The sequence below is a fragment of the Notothenia rossii genome, assembly GCF_949606895.1.
Source record: "Notothenia rossii genome assembly, chromosome: 10".
NCBI lineage: Eukaryota > Metazoa > Chordata > Actinopteri > Perciformes > Nototheniidae > Notothenia > Notothenia rossii.
Genome location: NC_136908.1, coordinates 19,688,656 through 19,714,263, shown reverse-complemented (window position 1 = coordinate 19,714,263; position 25,608 = coordinate 19,688,656). Strand labels below are relative to the sequence as shown.

General features: G+C 43.4%; 1 protein-coding gene across 1 annotated transcript in view; it reads left to right on the top strand.

Annotated features, from left to right (window-relative positions):
• The first annotated feature begins 780 nt into the window (after positions 1-780).
• ext1b (exostosin glycosyltransferase 1b) overlaps positions 781-25,608 on the top strand; it is a 114,404-nt gene continuing 89,576 nt past the window's right edge. The window contains 1 exon segment of the mRNA XM_079653537.1: positions 781-2,654. Coding sequence (XP_079509663.1) covers positions 1,711-2,654 — 944 coding nt within the window. The 5' untranslated portion in view covers positions 781-1,710.

The window sequence follows — 25,608 nt, the reverse complement described above, 5'->3', positions numbered from 1 at the left end:
TAATAAGCTTTAAGAAAAACAGATCAATAAGTAATACTAATGATATTCTACCGGGGAGCTTAATATGAAAGGATATTGACTCAAACTGTGCCCTTAGTGAGTTGATTGAAAGCAAGAAAGAAAATGGAATGGAAAATGATTTCCTCTTGTGAGTTTTATATAATAATGTTCAATTCAAAATATGCCTTACTATGCCTTTTGCGGTTATTAATAAATAAAAAAATGTAAATCTAAAAACCTGGGGTACATATGCAACCCGCAAATGGGGCTGAATATTAAATCAGCCAGCATGGCTTTGCCTTAAAAAAATACATGTATGTAATGTGTTTGCTTTAATGCTATAATATTTATGGTTATTATATCAACATTGGACATATTAAGGTTAAAAGGATAGTCGAAAAACTGTGTCTTTAAAAAAAATATATATATATTCCCATTAAAATACAATTATAAAGTAAAACAAAAATATAATACACAAATTAAAGCAACAAAGCATGCATGAATAATAGGCAGACATAGTACATCAAAAACGTTTCTTGACTTGATTGAGTGTAAACATGAGACTGAATACTACAATAATATAACTTCTCAGTGGGACTCTTTACTAACTGAGGATGCCTTTTGCTCTCACGGCAGATTTCCAAACAACTTCCATAGGCTTTACAATTAGATAATTTGCACATGCGGAGGACTCCGGTTATGAATGGGTGTATTTCCCTAAGTCCCGCCTCTTCCGTTCCCACAGACGGACCAATCAGCGGCGCCGGAGTGCATCGATGGGACGTCACGTCAGCTGCCGTCGTGTCTGGATTGGAATGTTACCGACTAACAATCGGGACAACTGAGCACTCGGTAATTGGACACTAGGATCAAGGAATCCCGTCTTTTTGAACATTTTCTCAGCTATTTACCCGGTCTGAGGTGAGCGTTTTGTCCCCTCGTGTCAACCGGATAACTTCGCCTGCTGCCCGCCGGTGAGGTTTTTATTCAGCGAGAGCGAGGCTGTGTGTGGAGGTTGTAATAAATAAGAAGGGAAATGCAGGGATTCGTCAGGTTACAGTTGTACCGCTGAACTGCTCCTGCGCTACGAAGCTTCCCCCGGGTTTTTTTCCCTCTCTTCACTCGGGACTATGGAGTGGTAAAACAGGGGGAATAGGACGAATTCACCCGGAGGCATTTAGATTCAAGCACAGCAGCCACCCCGACTGTTTTTTACACTCCTTGTTGCTACCGAGTTGATCTAAACCGGGGTATACCTATCCGTCTGGGAGAGCCTCGGGGACCCCTGCCGCTTTACACCCGGGGAAAGAGAGTTCCCAGGCGGCTGCCGGACTGATTTTCCCTTTGAAAAGCTCCACACAGCCAGCCTGAATGAGGGTGAGAGGAAGCGCCGCGGAAGAGAGTGGCTGCATGTGATTGTGTCCGAGGGTCCAGGCAGCACGGAGCTGTTTCAGGCAGCTCAGCCCCGCTGTAGGCGCTGTGCGATATGGTGAAACTCTACAGAAGAGGGAGAACGGGACACTACTTTTAAAATCGCCCACATGCACTGGATCAATTGCTGGATTTGGGAACCGAATACGCAGAAGGGGGGTTGGGGATCCTTGGAGGCTGCCGGAGGATGGAGCGGTGTAGCCGGGGTTGGTGAGAGCCTAACTTCGGGCCACTTCACATTTCTTATTCCTTCACAACTCGCCCCTGTTCCCAGGACACATGCAGGCCAAAAAACGCTACCTGATCCTGCTCTCCGCTGGTGCATGTCTGGTGCTTCTCTTCTACCTCGGAGGGGTTACACTTCCAGCGGCGAGCAGGAGCCGGCATGACCGCAGCCGACATGGGTACCGGCCCGATCAGCCCTGGCCCCACTTCTCGGACCCTTTACACCTTTTCCTGCCGCTGGATCAGACTGACACCGAGGACTACAACCTGCACATATCTCCGAGGCAGAAGAGGGACGTGAACACGAGTGTTTACAAAGGCAAACGGTGCCGCATGGATTCATGCTTTGATTTCTCGCAGTGTCAGAAGAGCGGATTCAAAGTTTATGTTTACCCGCAGCAGAAGGGGGAGAAGATCTCAGAGAGTTATCAGATTATTTTATCAACCATTGAAGGGTCCAGGTTTTACACCTCAGACCCTGGACAGGCGTGTCTGTTCATCCTGAGTCTGGACACTCTGGACCGGGACCAGCTGTCTCCGCAATACGTCCACAACCTGAAGACCAAGGTCCAGAACCTGCCTCTGTGGAACGACGGCAGGAACCACCTCATATTTAATTTGTACTCGGGGACGTGGCCGGACTATACGGAAGACTTGGGCTTTGACATCGGCCAGGCCATGTTGGCCAAGGCCAGCATCAGCACCGAGAACTTTAGGCCCCACTTCGACGTGTCCATCCCCCTCTTCTCCAAGGAGCACCTGAGGACCGGCGGAGAGAGGGGCTTCCTCAAGTACAACACAATCCCACCTTTTAGAAAATACATGCTGGTGTTCAAAGGGAAGCGTTACCTGACAGGTATCGGTTCGGACACCAGGAATGCCTTACATCACGTCCACAACGCAGAGGATGTGGTGCTGCTCACCACCTGCAAACATGGCAAAGACTGGCAGAAACACAAGGACGCGCGGTGTGACAAGGACAACGCAGAGTACGACAAGTAAGTTATTGTGATGATGTGAGATGGTTTTATGAGGGAAAAAGTGTATTTTCATGTTTTTAAACTTTTATGTATAATGGCTGCTTTGAGCTGTCACTCACATCCCCCTGGGGTTCTCACTCTTTGGTTCACAGTGTGTGCATTTAGATGAATTTGTATGGAGCAATTTTCCTTAAATTCTCTCCTTTCTAACTGAAAATAGGTAACCAGTAACAACCCCTTATTGAAATGTAGCTATTTCCCACCAACAACAGGTTAACTATTAATGATGGCGAGCCTTGTAAAGATCTCCAACTGCAGGTCATAGTTAACCAACCTTTTTATGTACCACTACATGACTGGTTTTTACCCTCCCGTGCTCCCTTTCAAGCATGAAGTAAAAGCTCTCCAGCCAGTCTATTAGCTCCCCGGACACCCCCCAGCCTCCCATCCCTCCCTCCTTTCCTATGAAGGAATTCACCCTCCTCCTCCGCCTCCACCACCTTCCAGCTCCCCTCCATGGGAACAGTGCAGCCTTCACCAGGATATGCAGGGACATGTTTGATTTGCACCCTGTACTTAGTGCAAATTAAGTGAAAGTCAACGACGAGAGCTTTTTTTGCTCGGAAATGAGTATACGTTCTGGGGACCTTGTACAAAACGCTGCTTCCCATTTCAGGGCGCGTGTTTATGTTCGCCGTGGCGTGTAACAAGTTTGGTTGAAATATGAAGCAATTTATTGCGAATAAATCAGTCGTAATGGGTTAATTATCACTTTCATTTCCAGGAGTTAGTGCCATCCTTTCCACTTAGCCCCCAGGGACAGTTGATTACCTCTAATTTCGGAGGTCTCTGTTTTGTCAAGGTGGTAATAAATTATTCCCCCCTAGGATCAACAGCTGCACTTGATTGCGTGGTATGTTTTTAATATAGAAAGCGGTGTCTTCTGATGTTTACATAGCTGGATTACGTAGTGCGCTTCACTGTCAGGTTCACTTCTCTGTGAGTGACAGTGGTTTGATCTGCATTTATCAACCTGTGGATCCCATGGCTAAGCCTGGATCAACTCAGGCATGTGATAACAGCACTTGTCGACATTGTTCCTTGTGGGTGTGTGTGTGTACCTATACACACGGCATGTCAAGGTTAAGAGAAAGCACGGATGGGGAGCATATGGAAAGTGAACCTACACATATTTCCATTCAATCAGTCAGAAAAAGGAGCCGCGAGGGAAGATAAGAAAGATTTTGAACCACATTTTTGTTGAGCTAAGGAAGGATGTGACTCGTTGAACTTGAAATGAACTCTAAAACCCCTTCACAGACAAACTCATAATGCCAAAGAGGGAGCTCTGACAAAACTTTACAAGCATGCACTTGTCTATCCATTTGTCACCCTTTTTCCCCTCTCACATACTCATTCTCTCCATCGCTTTCTCCTTGGACGCCTTTGGCTCGGTGTCACCTGGAGAGATGTGTCATCCATTATCTGACATTCCAGTCGCCCCTGGACAGCCCACCTCTGCCCCGCTCCGCTCAGAGCTCTGCTTCCCTGCGGATCGGGGCCTTGTTTTCCCAGAGGCCCCTCTGTCTCGGGCACATCTGGGGGCCATAATCAGCTGATTGACACAGCTGATCTCATTGAGTTCTGGGAACCGAGAGCTTTCCCTGCTCACTCTTTCCACTGCAGTGTGTTTCACTGTTGATTTATTTGATCAATACCGCTGCCTGTTAGTAATTTCATTTCCAGCATCGATATTACATTTGATTGGTGTCGCCGCTGAAAGTTGATGAATCCAATTTCGTTTGTACACAACACTTTTACAGTATTTAGCATGCATTGGCTTTACTGTATCTTTCCGTACTTATTTGTGAACCACCGTCACCCTTTGTGTGCTTTAAAAATAATATATTTAGTTTAAACTCTTTAGATTGCTCACTACTCTGGCATCGGGCTACAACCAATACATTTAAAGCATTTTTTTCCTGGTATGGTTTACAAGCCTGTTTAGATTTAATCAAACTGATGCCTTTCATTTTAATCTGATTTAAAGTCCTTTGGGTGCCAGCCCGTGCTCAGCTAAAAACCCTGATGTAGCTCTCTCAGGTAAATGGATCTATATGTAGCCGGCCGGGCTTAGCGCTCAATTTCCAGGGGCTGGGGGCGGACAGGCGGTGCCTTGCGGGGACGCTATGCTGCAGACTCAGGAATGCACACACATGTCAGAGCAGCTGTTATCGGCTTCCAAGGCAGGCCGGCTAGCTGTACAGTTAGTGTACATACCTTGATGCTTTTTAAATGTAGCCTGATACATAACTTTAAAACGCAGAAGAAGTGATGTGGTAACCCCTGGTCTTATCTACTCGGATGTTTAAAATCAATATGAACCAACCCACCAACCTAAAACACGCTCCTACACCATGCCAAGGCTGTTGTCGCAGAGCTATACTACACCCAGACTCACCTTTGCCTCCTGGCCGCCTGACCTTTGACCTCGTTGCCTAACAGAGGAATGCTTCTCTTCAAAGGAATGCAGCAGCAGGAGGGCAGACTGGGAGCCGATAGGTACTCAAACAGGCTCCCACCCACACACCATTTTAGCACACACACAATGCCACACACACACAATGCACCACGCTCCCCACATTTATTCAATTGATTTTCTTAGCTGCAATAGCTTTCAATTGGAGTCACTCTGGTCCACTTCCATGGCCAAGCACTGATGAAAGGGCCCATTCAGTGCTACATTATCCACTGAGTTTTCAGCACTGCCGACAATGATCCTGGGAGAGGACAGTGAAAGGCTATTACAGGCCCGACAATTGAAAAATGTCACGTTTGCAAGATTTTGCTGCCATGCCTTGTGGTGACTAAACCTCCCTTCCTGTCAGACCTCTTACAGGTACATTTTTATTTCCAACTTTCTGATTTCAGTTAGGGGAAATAAAGTTCTCTTTTATTTTTAAATGGGAAGTTACATTTGTTCGACTTCCTGTAATAAGAATGAATCACTTCAGGCATGGATTGTTCAACTTTATTCATCTGCCATTCCTCATGTGAAGGCATACATACTTCAGATGTGTAGCCCAGCATTTATCCCAGTACAACGGTGCTTTCTTTTACACCAGCAAGCATCTTATCCTGAAAAAATCCAAAGTGCATCAATAGCTTGAATCGCATCATTATTACTATTGAGCGTTCCATTAAAGTCTGACGGCACATTCCTTTTATTTGCTCTTTGTTAAGCCTTTTGCTGGATAACAGCAGCGTCATCATCACCCATTTAATACTTAACCAGCTCTGTTGGCTCGTATTGACTTTGTACTTTAGCTACTTCACTGGCAGCTGTTGCTCAAGGTCACCCGAGGGACTTGAAAATAGAGAGAGTGGAAGGGCAATGAAGAGAAGTAGAAAGAGATTTAGAGAATGAGAAAGTCAAGAGTAGATGCATAAGATGTGTCTGTGTTGCCTGAAAGTGTGTGGAAGGCGGGAAAACAAAGAGGAAGAGCAAGTGGGTGTGATATTGAGTGATAATGGTGTGCGGTATATGTCTGCGTGAGTTGGGATGAAGGAAATGGAGGGTCCAGAAAATTGCGTGTGTAGTGGGATTTTTCCCATTAGGAGTCAATGACAGTAACATCAACCAAGCGCTGTGGCATTTTCATTTCACAACCGTGTCATCAGCAGAAATGTTCCCACTTGAGAAAATCCTCAAAAGCGTGAGTGGCTGAGAGGGAGGAAAAGAGGAAGAAGGCCTGCCTCCCATCCTCAATTCCCCCCCCCCCCCATTATTTCCTTTGACTTCCCCTTTCCTTCCTACCCTCTGCATTGGTGTATTTTAGATGTCTCCCCCTCCTTTCCCCTCTCTGTAAGAACGACATAGAAACACTGATGTGATTTGTCTTGAGGTGGCTCCCCGCCACGTTTCCTTTCCCCTTTTTATGACGACGCTGCGGTTGACATTTTGTTGACACAATGCCACAGAATGAGAGGCAGAAGCTGATCCGCGCCAAGTGAAGAGAACCACCAACCCCTTCCTCTCCACCTTATCGCAGTAAAACACTTTTATGAGTGGGAATACCAGCATTCACCTGAATGTCAGTGCGGCGGAGGCGGCGCCCGATAGTGGACTCCTGTTGGAGATTTGTAGAGTGCCGAGCGAGGAGCAAACATTCATGTTGCTGCCTCGCTGTTTGGCAGAGGAGGCTGTCACACTCCCCGGGTTGCCATTGTTTGTTTTTCTGTAGTCAGATTAATAAATCATGAATATTTCATGATTGCCTGCTCTCTCTTAGATAAAGTACCAGAGCTTGTGATGGGGAATGCTAATGATATGGAGGATAATACGTTTGAATGCAGAGCAGCTTAATTAGGGCTCTTTGATATTTTGGTGTGTGTAAGTGACAGACGTATGCCTTTACCTTGAGAAAACCTGTTGTTTCTTTACCTTATTGTGCAACCTATACATCCCCTTTGTCTTTCTCTTGTCTCGTGTGTGTATTTATTTTGCTTCAGCCTTGCAGAAATACAGAAATAAACTTTAGTTTTAAGCCTGATAATCTAAAATAGGTCAAAACAATGAAAAAACGTCTATCACAAGTTCCTAAAGGTCAGGGTGGTATATTTCAAATGGCATTCCAAAATCCCGTTTATAATACAGTGTTATATAAACCCTGCAAGACCTCATAAGAAGTTAAAGAAACATATTTGGTATTTTTGCTTGCTAAACTATAGATTTTTAAAAATAGTTTTAGGTGTTAGTGCAACTTTTGCCTCAGCTGTTTATCAGTGGACAATATTTTTGACTGCACTAATTTCGAGGGCTGCATCTACTGACAATTTGTAATCTTTGACTAATGCCTGAATTGATGATGTTCTTGATTAAATGTTTGGTCTCCTACATTTAAAAAAAAATCCTATAGCCCAACAGGGACATCTTTAAATGACTTTAAAACCAGTTATTTTGTCCCTTTTGCTTTAAAACAGCATGATGATCAGAACTGTTCATTTATTTTCCATCAGTAAACTACTCCATTAATCTTTCAATCATTTCTGCTCTACTAATCTCAGATCTGCTTAAACCTATTCTCAGTTTGTGTTGCTGCTTGTTTTCGTCTGTGTGAGTTTTGTCGGTGTGTGGCTGCTCATCCATCCGTGTCTTTTTTTGCTTGTCTATGTGTGTGCGCATCCCAGTGTTCCAGTCTTTGTCTTCGTACGTGGGTGCGTGAACACCAGTGTGTATGTTCGTGCACGCAGGATGACTGGGGTCACAACCTCGCTGTCTGTCCCCTCGCTGAGGGACGAAGGCAAAGCTCGACTCACTGACCCACATTCATTGAGGGATTACCAGCACAGCCAAGCCGCCCCTGGCCTCAGAGGTGGTGGCTGGGGCAGTGGCTGGGTGGGGGGGGAAGAAGGACAAACTGGGGGATGGACATGAACTCCACTCAAATATTGTGTCAGACAGTGAAACCCAGGCCAGCTGCCGGCTAGCCTCTGTAAAGAAATTGATCAGCTGGGAGGGTTCCCCCAAAATGAAAATCGATCGGAGTATTAGCACAGCAGTGGGCTAGCCTCCGGAATCATTTCCTCCATTAAAACCTGCCCACTCCCACCCTGCGGAAGAACACTGGTCCGGAAGCTTGTTGTGCTAGCGGTAACAGTAATTGAAAGAGTGAAGAATAACACGGCTTCAAATCTCCCTTCCCTTCCCAGAACTGTCAGGAAATGTTTTAGAGGAAAGAATGAATAAGAGAGACAGGGGCACAAATTGTAAAACCCCTCTCTGTCACTCTCTCCCTCTCATCCTTAACTAGTGCTGATACAGTGATGTAGAAAGTTTGCAGGCAGACGGGTAAGTGAGTAGCTCCGCAGTGTTTTTGGACGACTCTGACAGTGCAGAACAGAAAGGGAACGAGAGCCGAGAGAAAGAAGCTGATTGGGTCCTTGTGAACTCCATTAAAGTAGACAGGTTTGTGACTGGCTGAGGCGAGAAGAGTTGATCAGGGCAGACACGTGATTGGCTTCTCATTAAATTCTCTGCCGAGGAGAGATGAGGGAAGATATGGCTGCTGTCTGCAGGTTTGGCGAGCACAGAGTACTGAGTTTTGGCACCTGTCCTTTTTTTTTTAAAGCAAATAGACAGAATATAAAAAAAACATTTGCTCTATCTCAGTGGCAAGTGGCATGCTGAGACAGGTGGCAACGCTGCTTCTAGCAAACATTCCCAACTCCATCATTCCAACATTCCCTAGTTGAGATTCTGCAGGGTTATGCCATCAACCCCCTCTTTTCTTTTTCAGTTTTTTTTTTTTAACCTTTCATCCAACATTAACTGATTGAGTCTGAGAACCACAGTTTGTTTGTCTGTTGTCTCTCACTTTATATAAGACCCACACGTTCTAAAAGCTAATTTGCTGAGGTAATGAATGTCTGGATGGTGTTTATTGCTGGAAGAAAGTCAGGGAAATGTCTAATTGTGAGCTTTCCTGCTAAATGTGGATTTCAATTGGCATTGTATCCTTAAAGCTGCTCTCGTCAAAATGTTTATATTAACCTTGGATAAATTATCTTGAAATGATGTCGGCAACATTACTGATGAATTCTCACAGTTCTCATGGCCGATAAGTGCAGCAAAAAAGCTGTTAAAGCTGCTGTACGGCCTTCAACAAAGAGCAAACAGGCAAAGCTAGTAATTAGCTGTTTTTTTAGCTTGTTGTGGTGCCTTAAGTGGCCCAAAAATATATAATTGCATGCTAATGATGCCTTACACTACAGGGCTTTATTGACTGTCTAAAATGTATCAAAGGCACTTGGCTTAATTGGTGTGGTCCTGTCACAGGTATTTTTCCAAGTTACTCCACGAAATTAAGTTAGCTCTTTGCTATCCAAGGCTCTGATTTACAAACAATTCTATGTACAAACAATGTGCCCAAGTTCGTCCTTCCTGTCTCTGTGGTTGGTCAAGTGAATATGGGTTTGTCTGCGAGTATAATAGGCTGTGGTTGTATGCCTGTTCTCTTTTCACTACTGAACTGTTGCGATTAGCGTGTGTTAGTGTATGAGAGGTCAGTGTCTGCGTGTGTGTGTGTGTGTGTGGAAGGAGGGGAAGTGCGCGGTTGCCGCTGGTCCGAGTGCCTCCGGGGATTTGTCCCTCTTCCTGAATGACTCGGCGGTCCCCAAAGGCTGTGGAGCACCTGACCAGAGTTATCTCATCAACGAGGGGCAGTGGGCAGAAACTCCAACCTATATCTGCTGTGGACACTGACACTATCAGGGTATTTCTTTCCAAATAGGAGAACTCCACTGACTCTTCAGAGTCAGCAGTTGTTGCCGACCTCGACTCCTGCCAGCACTGCAACTCCCTTGGGGCGTTGCAGCAGCTCCACTGGGGTGAAAGAGGGGGAGGTGGGAGTAGTAGCTCGTTTTTATGGCAGCTTTTATGGCCCCAAGAGGCCGTTCAGCAAACACCTACTGCCGGCACATCAATGGGACGTCAGATCGTTGACGTCAGCTAGCACACGGACCTCCTTCCTTCACTTCTCACCACCGCAGGAGCGAAAACAAACACTCAACCTCTCTGCTGGTATTCATATTCAAATAGTAATTGGCAAAAGGGGGAAATCTGAGTAAATGTAAAGAGGAGGAGGAGGAGGTGGTGGAGGGGTGGGGGAGTTGAAGAGGGCAATAGCTTAAAAAAGCATTATGTCACTGAAGAATGTGTGCATGGCTCAACGTTTAAGGGGCCAAGGCTTGGCGCAGAGAAAGAGGGTTTTGTTGCAGCAGATCTGGCTGCCTGGCAGGCTGATGGAAGGGCTCTTTTCCCCGTCTGGTTCATCATGCTTTATGGCTCAGTTTGACTTCCACTCATGGGGTGTAAAAAGTTGGGGCTGCCCCCAGGCGCTCCAAAGGGGTCCTTTTGTGCTAAAGTTTGCTCTCGTTCCAGAGGGAACGCTTGTGCCTTGTTGACATTGCAGCCTCCCCATATGGTCCCCTTTTTACTCCCTCGTGTTTCACCCCTCTCCATCAACCTACTTCCATGGCCTCTCTTCCTTGCGCACCTCTTTCCTTTTGATGCCAGGGCGACCACAGGAAACAATGGCTGCTCTCACAGCTTCAGCCACCGACAACCATGCCCTGGTTTGGCAGATTCCACGGCACTTCGCGGATCAGGGGCGAAGCCAAATCTAACCAGGGAGGAGGAGGAGGTGGAGACGGTTTCAAGGGAAGAAGGCATCTGGTCTCACCAAGGAGAGTCTCAGTGTGCCCAAAGCGTGGGTGTATGATTGACCAAAGAGAGGAAGGAAAGAATAATTTTGGTTTATTGCTGTTTTTTTCCCAGTTTCCTTGACAGTTTGTTTGGTGGTGTTTATTCATGAGCTTGAAGGGGCCTCCTTTTCAAATAATGTAGAAGGAGTGAATGCTTGTTTTTGGCAAAGGCAATGTAGGACAAAGTGCAGCTGCTGGTGGTAATGCTGGATATTTTGAATTAACGCCCACTCTTCAATTTCTTCCTGCCTTTTCTTCTCTGTGCTGTATCCAACCATTTATTTTCTTCTTTATGCAATCATTTCTTCTTTCTCACACTCCCACAGCCTAAAAATTGCACTTTACACAATTATTTTATTCTGCATACATGTGGAAATTGTCCAGAGACAGCTTGCCAGCATTACTTCTCGTAAGCCTGGCCTTCAGTATGATGTCATTACATCATTGATGGAAACATTTAAGGAATAAGTACATTTGTACGAGTCATTTCCACAGAGTTTCAGTGGTTTCATGGCATTTTTCCACAGCATATCCAGTTAGCATCAGATATATATTATTGTAAGCTGATATTCTGCTACCTTTTCTACCACCATATATTTCCCTGGCTCTATCCCCTAGCTGTAGGATGCTTTTCCCATTTCAGTGGCTTCATTTTTACCCTGCTGCATCCTCACTGGTTGTGTCTATCCATCCACATCCCTGCCATCAAAGCAAATCAAAAAAATGCAGGGGAGGAAGAGCTTGAGTGGGAAAAACCAGTGATCCTCTCTTGAATCAGAGGCATTGAGGTAAAAGGAGAATGGGAAAGTAGAAAGACAGGACGGGATAAAAGATGGAGGATGTGTAGCAGAATAAGCAGCCTGCTTTGTTTAGCAGCTCAACGGGTTGTATGTTTTTTTTCCAGGGGGTGATTTGAAGTGTTTATTTCCACAGAAAGTTGTGACACGACAGCACTGTGTTTCCAGCGTCTCCGTCTTGTTTGCCTTTGCCGCTCGCTCGCTAGACCTGACGTGCCCCGGCTGTCTGCGGTGAGACAAGTGAGCGTGGCGGGGAAAGGTTTGAGATGCTCCGGCTTACGCAATATTTGGATCCTGTAGGAAGCAAGAAAAATATCTTTGTGTGGATGTGTGTTGTCTTTCAGCGATGACACATGTCAAGCAAGCACAAATATACAAATCAGATGAGGCATGTTCCTACTTCAAGAGGGAAAGGTTCCACAGCTTCCCGCTTACAAAAACACCATTCTGTTTGTTGGACTTGAACCGAATATCCCGAGGTGGGCAAATGCTCTGACTTTGAACTGAATGTAAGGCTGGGCAATATATCCATATTATATTGATATTGTCATATGAGGCAATATATCGAGTGAGAATTTGAATGTCATATTAGTAAATTGCATAAGTTTAGTATTTTCCTGCTTTCATAAGGTTTATTACAGTTTAAGTTATGCAATTTACTCAACTTTCCAGACAGATCTACCTGTTGTATTTTGTCTTACCCACTTATACACTACAATATCGAGGCATTGATTCAATAATATTGTGATATTCGATTTTCTCCATATCGCCCTGCCCTACCTGGAGGCCCAAGCTTCCTTATTTCAGCCCAGAACGTCTTAAAAAGAAACTCAATCTGAGAGTTTCCTGTGCTCAAGATAAACCAGGATTTATGGCGTGTTGGCAGATTGTCAGGGTACGGACTTTATATTGCCTTTCATCACAATCCACTTCCTGGCACTCTCAAAATGCTAAACTAAACCAGGCAATATGTCTTAATTAATTTGAAATCCGAAAGCTCGGTTTTTCTCATATTTTTGCGTGTTTGTTTGAGTGAATTTCAAAAACTGTTCAGACTCCTACATATGAGACATGTCCCAAGACTTCTGGGGGCACATTCAATCAGCAGCTGTGCCCAAGTGTTTTCAGTATCATTGCTTCTATATTGAGGTGACGGGTCAAATTCTCCTCAGGTTCCCCAGACACAGATGTGTAAGTGTGTATTTGTGTCTGTCCTTGTGTGTAAAGGGAAGCTCATCTATTTGCTAGTGGGCCCAGTCTGGAGTTTGTGGGGTATCTGGTGACAGGAAAGTATTTGCATAGCTTACTATCTATAAACACAGTTATATTCTAGTGGGATTGCTAACTCTAACTCTTTCAGGAGCTTTAGGACAGCATGGGATACAAAGGTCCAAATATAAGATAAAATAAGATAAGATGGACCTTTATTAATCCCTGTTGGGAAATTCAGTGGTTCAAACAGCAACAGGGTAAGAGTGAAAAACAGGAGAGCACAGATTCACACAGGTTAATACAATTAAAGATAAAATCAAAGATAAAACGATGAAATAAGAAATGAATGATCTCATATGAATTGTGTGTTTTCCCCACCTTTTCTGTTTTATCGGTTGGATTTTTAAACAGTGGAGGGATACTTTTCTCCCCAAGTATCTGCAAAGTGTTTGGACTGTAGCCGTGGAGGGCACAGACAGAATTTTAGACAAGTATGTGTTAAGTTTACTCTGGTGTGTGTGTGTGTGTGTGTGTGTGTGTGTGTGTGTTAAATTGTGCGCCTGCATGCTGCTGGGCCTACGTTTGTTCCCTTTAGCGAGGCAGTGCTGTTTCAGAAGTGTGTCCTCACAATCCCACGTTTGCTTTTCTCAGTAAATGATGTTCTTTTTAAGCATCAAGAAATCCTGCTGCCAAGCGTCTTCCTCCCTGTCCACACACACACACGCACACACACCCCTCCCTCTCACATACTCAGCAGCATCTTGTTTGGCCGAAACCCGGCACTAACTCTAACTGTGGCCACTCATGTGGAACCCCTAGAAGCTACAAACCATGAATAATGTATCAGCAAGACTCGTTTTTATTCATGTCTTTTCTTTTCTTTTTTGCTCTTCATATTAAGTAGCATGTCCACACATACCCATGCAGCGGTACAGTGCAGCACGGCCTTCACATCGTCCTTGTAACAGGCAGCCCCAGGATTTCACCAATATTTTTCATCTGACTTCCTGGGTGTCGCTTTGACGTGGAGAACATTTCATTTGAATTTCATCCAGGATCAGAGAGTGACCTTGAAGGCCTGTTTTTTGGGTTGAGTGCCGAGTGAATTTAGTGAGTTCACACGGTCTGAGGAGCAGAGGAGATTCATTATTCAATAAATTGCATTTAATGTGGAGTATGAAGCGAGACCAAATGAGCCTCAAAGCCGGAGGCGTCTCTGGATGCTGATAAGCTTTTTAGAGGACGACACAGGGGAGGTTTTTTGGGAGCGGGAACAGACGGACTACATCTCCAAAAAATAGATGCGTTGCTTTGCATTTCCCAGCTACCGTATCTTCTGGGACGGCTGAGGAAAGTAGATCAAGAGCTCTGTCATTACTGAGTTTGCTGTAGCTTCATCATTGCTGCCGGATGTAATTGGCATTTTCCATTTGAAATCTCCCAAAACAAATCCGGATATCTCCAGCCACAGAACAATCTTAAGAATCTCCTCTTCTCGTTACTTGCATTGTGTGAAACTTGCATATCTTAAGTTTCACCAATTGATCAGAGCCCTTTTTCCCCATGGTGATGTCAGTGAAAAAGATGTCTCTCTTTGCAGCATTCTCTTAGTTTCAGGCAATTTTAATATGACTAATTCATCTACAACTATGGAGCTGACACTAACATCTTCTCTAGTGTACATTTGACGAAAAGAAGCTAATTTGCTCTATTTAAACACACCCTCTGAAGCTTCATGTATACGTTTACCATGTCTGAATCGTCTGTTTTCACATTACGAACTCAGTCCCTTGTGTAAGAGTACTGGTGTACAGATACCTTACACACAGCAGCTGTGATCAGAGTCCATGCTCCGGGCACGCTGCCCTCTGAAAGTCCACAGAGCGGCCACAGGAGAGAAAAGGCCGCAGTCATCTTTCATTACATGTTGGGAGTTTGAGGCCTGGCCCACACTGTAAAAAGCTTTTGCACCTTTTCATTGAACCACTTCAGCGGTGTGAGACTCTATCTTTTCCTGCTTTAGACACACAAAGTTAAACAAAGGCTCCTTTTTTACCGTGTTTACTCTAAATTGTATTTGAAAGAATAATCCGTCATTGTTAAAATCACAATAAAATTATACAAATTCAATGACTTTTATGACTTTTAAAATGGCTTCCATTCCTAACATTTGTTCTTGCTTCTTTTTAAAACACCCACACTCACCAATGTGACATTTCATTCAGGAAGTGTTGAGTTAGCGTCTACATTACACTTCAGTGTTATCTAGCTCCTCTAAATTAGTAAATATAATATTAATTATATATTTTATAATATATATCTTATCCCTGGTCCCTCATCCTGTACACACAGAGATATCCTGTATTATTTTGTTGAAATCCCTATGTATCATTTTCTTGAAGATTTAATTAGCACGGACAAGTCAAGTTAGCATTAGCTCTACTTTCCGGACGAATCACAGGGCAAAGGCGACATTAGCCTTTGAATAGCCTTGTTATCCTTTAATCACTTTAGAGCTGTCTACTTCACCTGTCCTCTAAAGTAGTGGTGCATTATACTCTAAACAAGGTGCACTCAGGAAACTATGCATTATTTGCTATGCATATTTTATGCTCTGCATTTTCAGATTCTGGATGTGAAGCCTCATAAAGTACTACTTACTTTATCCACTTCTTCATGCTCTTTGTCACATCCTGTTTCGTCCTCTTGTAGTTACCGTTTGTTAATGATTGTCAGATAACATAACCTTATCAATGCCACATGTGTCAGGCTGTCACTCCTTATCAGTGTGTAACTGCAAGGATGGATGTACATGTACACACAAAATGAACATGGAAAGTCTGCATTGCAAAGGAAAAGCCGAGGTACACAGTTTGGAGGTGTGCTGTGTTCATAGCTCCCCATTGGATCATTCTTCTCTCCTTTCTTCTCAGTCATAGTGACTTTCTCATTACAGTATGCTAATGCATGCTCTGTTTTGCTGCCATGGTGATGCTCAGGTCATAGGTGACAAAATGCAGCAGGGATCTACTAGCCTGCTTGCTAACTGAACCGTGTTAAAGTGAAAGATGCTTTTAACTGAGACCTTCTGTATGAGTCCCCTGTTGTCATAAAGCACTTCCTCTCTCATTAGAGATGCATGCTTTCTTTTTTCAAGAAAGTTTCAACATGGCAAACAAGCTACTGCCTTAATAGGATCTGAATACATTATATTAATGGTGCAGTAAATAGCCAATCGAAGGCAGGAGCACATCCATCATTTATTAATCAATTGGCCAATAAGCGCACATATCAGTGGTCACTAAGAGCGTAAAAGGGTTATGTCTTGCCTTTTATCTGTGTGTTGATGTGTACCACAGAGATATTACTTTCTGAACAAAAATATAAACGCAACACTTTTGTTTTTGCTCCCATTTTTCATGAGATGAACTCAAAGATCTAAAACATTTTCTATATACACAAAATAACAATTTCTCTCATATTGTTCACAAATCTGAAAACATCAGTGATAGTGAGCACTTCTCCTTTGCCGAGATAATCCATCCCACCTCACAGGTGTGGCATATCAAGATGCTGATTAGACAGCATGATTATTGCACAGGTGTGCCTTAGGCTGGCCACAATAAAAGGCCACTCTGAAACATGCATTTTTGCTTTATTGGGGGGGTCTGGGGGGGTCCGAAAACCAGTCGGTATCTGGTGTGAGGATTAGGGTTGGGGTTAGGGTAATGTTGTGAATGGAGTGGCCTGTGTTCATCGTCCATAACATACGCCTGCCCATACCATAACCCCACCACCACCACTGGCCACTCCATTCACAACATTACCCTAACCCTAACCCTAATCCTAACCCTCACACCAGATACCGACTGGTTTTCAGACCCCCCCAGACCCCCCCAATAAAGCAAAAATGCACGTTTCAGAGTGGCCTTACCTGTGCAATAATCATGCTGTCTAATCAGCATCTTGATATGCCACACCTGTGAGGTGGGATGGATTATCTCGGCAAAGGAGAAGTGCTCACTATCACAGATTTTTTCAGATTTGTGAACAATATTTGAGAGAAATGGTTATTTTGTGTATGTAGAAAATGTTTTAGATCTTTGAGTTCATCTCATGAAAAATGGGAGCAAAAACAAAAGTGTTGCATTTATATTTTTGTTCAGTGTATATATGTTTTGCAACATCAAGCATATAAGACAAATAGCCTACCATTGTGAGGATTTTCTGTTTTATTTTGTAATAAATGAAATAAGGAGAAAACAAGACATTTTTAATGTACTTTTTGCATATTTTCAGATATTATACGATTTTTCGGATTAATCTATATGAAAACAATTGTTGGTTGTGGCAAAACATTCCTTTTTTATTCAATTCAATTCAAAACCTTTATTTATTCAGGTGAAAACCCATTGAGATCATTGACCTCTTTTTCAATTGTGACCTGTTGCAAGTAGGTTCCAACATGAATACAAACATGACAGAAAAACAAAGAGGACATCATATGGCATATTTACATTGACTACAGTATTATTCCAAAGTTTGATTTGATAAGTAACAACCTGTTACTTAAATAGTTTTTCAGTAATATGTATTTTTTGATATTCCCATCAAACTCTGTGGAATGACATTTCACCTTTTAAAGACCCTGTTAGGTAGCACCAGCACAGTGATTACCGGGTAGCATTGATGTCTGCATTTTGTTTCTTCATATTCATTCTTCATGCTCCGTTTCACATAACAATAGCCACGCATACTCCTTCTAAAAATAGCCCCCAGCTTCAGAAACCCATATCATTTGAATTTTTGCGAGACGTCCACAAGAAATGTGATACTGGCAGTCCTATGTCTTTTCTGGCCACTGTGATTGTGATATGGGTGCGGTTCAAGTTCCTCCCCACGGCTGAATAGATGGCTTTGCAAGGTTCTGAATGGGAGGTGTGAAGTGGCCGGTTCTTGCAAACAATAGGTGTTATGGACTTGTGGCTGGCGGCAGGAAGTTGAATGGGTTTAAATCGCAGAATGACTAGGGGAAATGCCAGAGGAGTAGCAGCTGATGGTCTTTCCGGAAAAAACACGCAGAATGTTTGTGACAATTTCTCACGCATGTCCTGTAGTGAACTAAACAACAAAGTACTCAAGTCGCAGGGTAGTTCCTTGTCATCGCCTTTTACACAAAACCCAGGTCTGCATCTGTAGTTCCAACCAAATCACTTCAAAATCAAAGCCTTACATTTTGAATGAATAAAGTCAAAATAGTTGGAGATTATCCGCTTGATAAAAGCTTAGCTTAAGAGTATAGAAGCACATATTTCCCTTTAGAACTCCCATACTTTAGTTTGTATCCTTTAAATATGGCTTTTTTTGCGTTTTGTTCACTTGGGTGTTCTTTTATAGAGTTATACTTGTTTCAGGATTCATATCTGGTAAGGAAAACGAAACTAGCAACACCATGTTTAAAATGGTATTAGCTTACTGAGCCAAAGTAAAAGGCTGTCTGATAACACACCAAATTAGTTTTCTTTTGGTGTATATCGCCAGTCCCAATTTTTGTCTTACTCATTCTCCTCCAATCAGCCTAATCCCACCCTTAAGTGGAGTTTGACTTGTTGGACGCACTTGGTCAGCGCCCAATTATGTAACAGAGAAAAATAAAAGTGCGTCCAGGCTTGAGATAGCTGAGTGGCTTTGATGGTACTGCTGTGGCCTGATGGAAGAACATTTGCAGCAGTAATTTAGCACATGGTTGCTTCCGCTGCAGGGGTTATTGTATCCGTCACGCTCGGCTCCGACCACGCCGACCCCCGCTTGTGTTTTCAGGCTGGCCGGCTCCCCCTTGTAAACTCACTGGCTTCCAACAATGGACTGCAAAATGAGACGCAGCAGACAGAGTTGGGAGGGCAGACGAAAAAAAAGAGAAAGAAGGGGAGATTGTGGAAACGAGAGATTAACAGGGTGAGAAAGTGGGTTGAGGCAAGAAAGAGAAATAAATTGAGGCAAGAAAAATGGAAGAAACTTAAAGCGTGGCCCCGCACAAAACCAAAAGTATGGCTATGTCTGTATCTGCTGCCCAAATATCAACAGAACACAGTTTTAGCGTAGATTCAATATATTGAAATTTCGAGAAAATGAGGTGACATTTAATAACGAAGAGGGACATTTTGGAGTGATGGGATGCAGGATAAAAGTTGGATGGTATATTGTCAGGCTGGAGCGAGGCAGACCACAGGGGAGCTGAACATAAACAGAGAGCATGTGTGTTACTGAACCCCACCAGACCACAGAGGCTCGCTCTGCTTCTGACCAAAACACAGAAACAGGCAGGCTCTGTGTGTTTGTGTGTGTGTATAAATATGTATGTGTATGTACGCGTGTTTGACAGTGTTTGTGTAAAACCACAACATAGCACAAGCAAACAGCTGTTCTAGCCAATGTGGTCAGCGCTAACCCCGGCATCGCCCCGGACCTCATTTAACTTCATATTTTCTGTCACTGGGGACTTGAACCAGACACCTCCACTCTGCTCATATTAATTTAGGATTTCTCAGAAGAGTACTGTTGATGTGATGTGTGGCTGTGATGTATGAGCTGCGTGCTGCGGTAATGAAGAACAGCACTACTGCCTGAGCAACAGTAGAGCTTTACAATATAAGGAACACTAGTACCAAGATCAACCGTTAAATGTCACCCACGCTTATAGCCACTTCATGTAATATATCTTCTGGGTTTCCTTTTCTGAGGGGTTGGAAGTCCAGCTTAGTAAGGAAATGATTTGGCTGTTTTGAGACAAATAGTGTCTGGAAGTGTAGTAGAATACCGTTTTTTTTTTTCTCCATTGTATCTTGAGATTGATCTAATTGATACTGTAGTTTGAAAAGCGTAGTTTGACAGTGACTTTCCAATATCAGAAGACGACAAGCTGCTTAATTGGATCAGTTATTGGTTCTCAGAGTTTTTTCTGTGGTTGGTTTTCCCTTTTTCATGTGTAACCATATTGAGGTAATTTGCAAATACCATTACGTTTTAAATGAGTTTATCCCACTGGCCCCCACACGTTCTCTTCATGTCAATTGTTTTCAGACCGGCCCGAACGTTGGCTATATAACTGACATTTGAATATAATAAAAATCTGCACTTTAAGAAATATTTACAATGCACACCCCTTTTTTTTTTAAGTTCCTGGACCATTGGAAAATCCCTCATCAAGGGCAGGGACTTTTTGGGATTTAGTAACAAACCAGGAGTACAGTACAACTCAGGTAGAACTACTGTACAAGGATTCCTGGGATCCTGGAAAAGATACAAGTCTTATAAAATGTGAGATGGGCAAAGACGTTCTCCAGGATCTTCCACCTTTCAATTTTTACTGCATCTACAGCTACGATTCTTGATTTTTTGTTATCATGATCACTAGATGAGATCATTTCAATGACATATTAGTTCAAAAATAGACAATGAAATTGACAGTAGTAATTGCCCTGTAGAGGGAACTGCTTTTCCCTTAGGGGAGATTCACAGCAACAGCAAATAGAAACACATTTAAAGTCTAGAAAAGATTGAGACCGGCTTTAGTTAAGCCAGACGGCCTTAGTATTAAGGTTTATTTTCATTCTGTAATATCTATTGGTAAAAAAACTCCAGTTTATATTCAGGCACAAGCTGCTGCTTAATGTGCAAATCAATTGCATCTTCTAATTGGGGCAACGATAAAGGAGTCCTTGATAAATTAAAGCAAATGCAGTCTCCTGCTATTACAAAAAAACACCATTTATTTAGTTTCATCTTCCCTAATCTGCTAGTTTCCGGGCCTTTAACCCTCCATCAATACCAGCTTCCTGGGAGGGAAGAGCTTATGGACTGGGCGAACCGAGTGAGTGCCAAAGAAAAATGTGCCATGAGGTCTTCAGGGGAAAACCGAGGTGTGGACTTTGCCCTGATTGTTTAGCTTTTCAAAGCATGTATGCTGAGAAAGGAAATGAAGGGTGTGGAGGGATGGTGGAGAGGACGAGTGGAACAGGCTGGTATAGACAGGGCCTTTCACATCAAGAGCCTGACCCCCGTCCCCCGAGTTAGAGCTTTCTCATATCGATTAGTTATGCCATGTCACCGCTATTGTTCCCAGCTTGTTCCGGAATCTATCTCCGTATCTCTGGTACGGTGCTTCCTGCAAAAAGCCCCCAGAGAGACGACAGACAAGTCTTAGCCCTTCGCATCCCTTCTGTCCCTCATTGAGAAAAGCTTTTTTTAGTCGGCAGTTGCCAAAAAAGAAATGACTTAGCGTTGGCAAGGGGGGATGAAAGACAGGAGTTGGAAAATGAAAATGTGTGGTACCATGCCCTCCCCCCTTCTCCCTTCTTCACACACACTCCTTTTTGCCTTAGCAACAGCCCGGCTTTCCCCATGCTTTTCGCTGGCCCGTCACCCACTGCCGGAAAATCCGACTTTCTCTTCAGTCAGGGATCAAAGCTCAAAGCTCAGCCGTCGTATGAGGAGTCACATTCTTGGGCTTTGTGCTGATCCGCAAGGACCCGCATTTGCTTCCCGGCAGTGAGGAAAAACCTTCAGCTGGTGCTGCCATTTGTCCAGGAGAAAAAAAACTCTCGCACCAAGCCTTTCTCCCGAATCACACCCCTGCCCCCTCTTCAAGTTTTCATGTAAATCATGAGTCATGCACACGCAGACACACCTTGGTGGTTTCGAGTAAACGTGAGACCCGTTTGTGTGCATGTGTGTGTCATTCCTTTTCACATGGATGCTTGGAACAAACTGAACTTACCTTGACCTCTTTGGCAAGAGAAAAAGGGGAACTTGGTGACCTTTTGAAAAGAGTGGAATAGAAAAAGAGACGGTGGAATCTCTCAGTCAGAAGTGATCTAATGGGAGGAATGATGAATACAGAGCGTTTGTTATGATCCATGAGGGAGGGGTGAATCCTCTTTCCTTGTTCCACAGTCTCTGTCGAGTCCAAAGCAGATGACATTTATCAAAGGGAGGACGGCTGGAGTTAGGTTTCCAAGGTTAAAAAGAAATGGGAACAAAGAAGGAGAGGGGAAAGTAGGATACATGTTGAAAGTGCAAGATCCAGATTTTCTCACATCTGCTGTTGCAATATTACAGGGTTTAGCTGCCCTGCACTTTTTAGAGGCTCAAAGGGTTTGTGTTTTTTAAAACTCTGACTAATGAACCTTTTCAAATTTTGAATTCAGCAATTCTTTTTTGGATAACTTTTTTTTTCTTTGATGACTCACCAACCTTCAATCAAACTGTGAGTCAAGCAAAACTTTTAAATGTAACAAAAACTGAAGTAAAATCAGGCATGCTTCCGTCAGCCTGAATGAAAAGAATACATTGTCTTTCTGAATACAGAACATAATTCCACCAGAAATAAATGTTCCCCACATTTCTGCTTTCTAGTGTCATTTTTGACATTTGACAGAAAATGTGAAAAATGTAAGACGCTTCACAAAAAGTGATGACAATTTTCTTGGTACCCAAAAACGTTTGGATTGTCAGAGTTACAAAACTCATAAGAGTATTATTAGAAAAAGAAGAAAATAGCTTGGTTAAATTGCATTAAGCTGTAAATTGAGTATGAAAAAATATAAAGCTCGCATGGTTTCATTTTCAAACCCACATCTGTGGGTCTGCCGCCTTTTATCCATTTAAAGCTCCATTTCAAAAATCAATTTGTTAATAGGTTATCAGGTTCAGTTATCAATCAAACTGCAGGCAGCTGTGGGCTCACTTTAATGCAGTCAGTGGCTTCCTGGCGCTCGGTGTGGGAGATGAGGAATGGTTATGGTATGTTAGCTCTTTTTAATGTTGGTGTGTGTGTTTGTGCATGCTGTGCGTTTTTATATCGCCTTGGTGACAGACTGTCCTTTTTGCTGAGTATCATTTTTTTTAATAAAACGGCTTAAGTTTCCAAGATCCTTAAGCCTCGGGGAGATGTCCCTCTTTCTCTCCCTCTCTGTTTTTAATCTTATTTTTCTCTTCCACAGCATCAGATCCAGAAATAGACCTGGACAAAACAGTCTGCTTGCTAACTGCATGACTCAGAGACAGAGAAGAGAACTCTAGACTAAAGAGAGGTATAGAGAGAGCCAGGATGAAGGGAGTGAAAGAGAAGGGCAAGCAAAACAGAATGAACCTGACCCATCACGATGCACTCGATATCCTCAACAAGAGCCCGTTAAGCCCATCAGACGCAGACCTTTAGTGCGCTAAAGAAAGAAAAACCACAATATTCTCAACTCTCCATCAAGGTAGAGTTTATTATCCAATTACTGGCATATTGTTGGAGAGAGAAAGAGAGGGGGGCAGCAGCTAAACATCTTTGCCATTCAATTCTGAAACAGCAGAGCCAATATTTTTGTCATTATGCTTTTCGCCAGCCGCAGCGACTCATCCTGTGGTTGGTGTGTCTGGTCCTATGCCGTCATGAATCCAGACACACCGATTCACGTTCTGTCTGATACTGTACACACAGCTGTCAGCTTCATGATTCCATGTATGTGATTGATCTCCAACGGTTTTTTCCCTCTTGACATAACAATAACATTTTTGTGGCGTGAGATATATAGTGCTGGAGTCGACAGAAAATGGCCCTGCGTGGGGGGAGGTGTGTGGCTTCAGTTCGGTGACGTTTAAGAAATAGATCCATGAGTTTGAAGACTTATCAGACACTAAAACACCGCACAAAGTAGGCTGTGTCAATCTGAGCGTGACCTCAAACTACAATGTGACTCTATAAATTATTTTTGATCTCCTCTCAAATAGTGGTGCTTACATTTCGTTGATATATTAGCTTGTTTTACGGCTTCCATTGCTTGTGGCTAATTATTTTGTGTCTAACTTGATATGAATAGCATATCTCTGTCTTTCTGGCAGAGCATTAGATGGTGTCCATCTGATAACATTTAGTAGCCTTGTCCATTTTGGGCTATCTTCTTCTCTACGGTCCATTAAATATCAGAAATTGCCAACACGTTTTCAATTGGTCAATGGCACACAGTCAGAATCAGATTTCCTGTCAGGAAGGACCACATTATCTTCTAACTGTGTTGCCAACAGGAAGATTATGTTTTGCATGTACGCTCTGCAACTTGTAAAATAAGCAACATTAACATAGGCTAGTCAAATTGTCTTTGATTCCAGATTACTCATACACACAAGTTTAAAACTGTTTTTGTGACTCAACCAGCAGCAACCGTACATGACTTAAAGCAGTCCCTTTTACTTTGATCTTGAAAGAAAAATAATGAACAATAATGGCGGCAGTGCTTTCACAAAATGAAGCTGGAGAACTACACACTCAAATATGACAAACCTTCACACCTTGAGCAGAGCCTCAGGAAATCTTTGAAATGTTCAAATAAATAATCTCAGCATCATGTTTCTCTGTCGAAATGGCTTTCACTTCGGCTAGTTTTAAATTGCCGAATATGAGAGCAACTTTTATTGCCAAAGAATCGATGACGAGGGATGTTTCAGTGACGGATCCTATGGATATATTTCCTCCGTACCTTCTTTTAGATTTCTATGATTGTGCGTATGTCTTTGGGTTCCCACATACAGTATGTTCATCTCTCCTATATGAAGAGGTGTGCTTGAACAAAACGTGTGTGTGTGTGTGTGTGTGTGTGTGTGTGTGTGTGTGTGTGTGTGTGTGTGTGTGTGTGTGTGTGTGTGTGTGTGTGTGTGTGTGTGTGTGTGTCATCCGGGGTGGATGGGCCATATGGTACGCAGCAGACAATCCGTTCCAGCAGGTCTTCAGAAACAACAGAAAGCAAACTGTTCTATCTTCAGGGATGGACTCCGAGCATTCCCATGGAGCCTCATTAGGGACTCTGGCATTGAGGAGGAGGCAGGTAAGACAGGTGGTGGTAGAGGAGGGCTAGAACAGGATGTATAGGTATCTGTCCGTGAGAGAACAGAAAATGGATCTCCGGGGATAATCAAATGATGAGAATCTGCTGCTACTTTCAGAAAAGCGTTTTGTTGACTGAAGGGGGAGGGTAAAAGGAGGACGATGTTAAAACACACATTCCACATTTCGGAGCCATGATTTGATGCCTTTTTTTCGGCATAGTGGGGTATTCCCAGATGCCCATGTGCACCACAAGATCTCCTAGTGCCTTACAAGCCAAGGCCAGAACTCTTCAAAGGGGGAGAGGAGATCAAACACTGAGCCCTCGTGCATGGACGCTTTACTAGGGGAGGACAGGCAGAGATAAAGAGAGGTGAGAAAATGTTCAGAGGTGAGGTGGTAATGATATGTAGTTAGGAAGATGGTGGCGACTTGTGGGGCCCTTCTGTTCGCTGACACACGTGGGTCGGGTGTTGATTAGAGCAGAAATCATGCTGGGGTCGGTGCGGTTTCTGTGCGCACACGTGGATATTATGCTTTGAGGTTTCTGTGTTATAATTAGAGAGAGAAGGGCACTGCTGTGGTTAGCGGTTCAATTCCTGCTAATTTGGCATAACCAGACCTCAAGCTATTAAAGCTTGCAAAAGTCAAGAAAGGTTAGTGTACTTTTCCAGTAAATACACTTGGCCCTATTTTCATCCTTTGACCTACTGCTTGTAACAGAGATTTTTCTCTCGACTGTAAATATATACATCTCTGGTGCTTAAAGGCCCACATCCTTTTGTAAAGAAAACTGGGAAACATCTCATATTCTAAATCTGAGTCACAA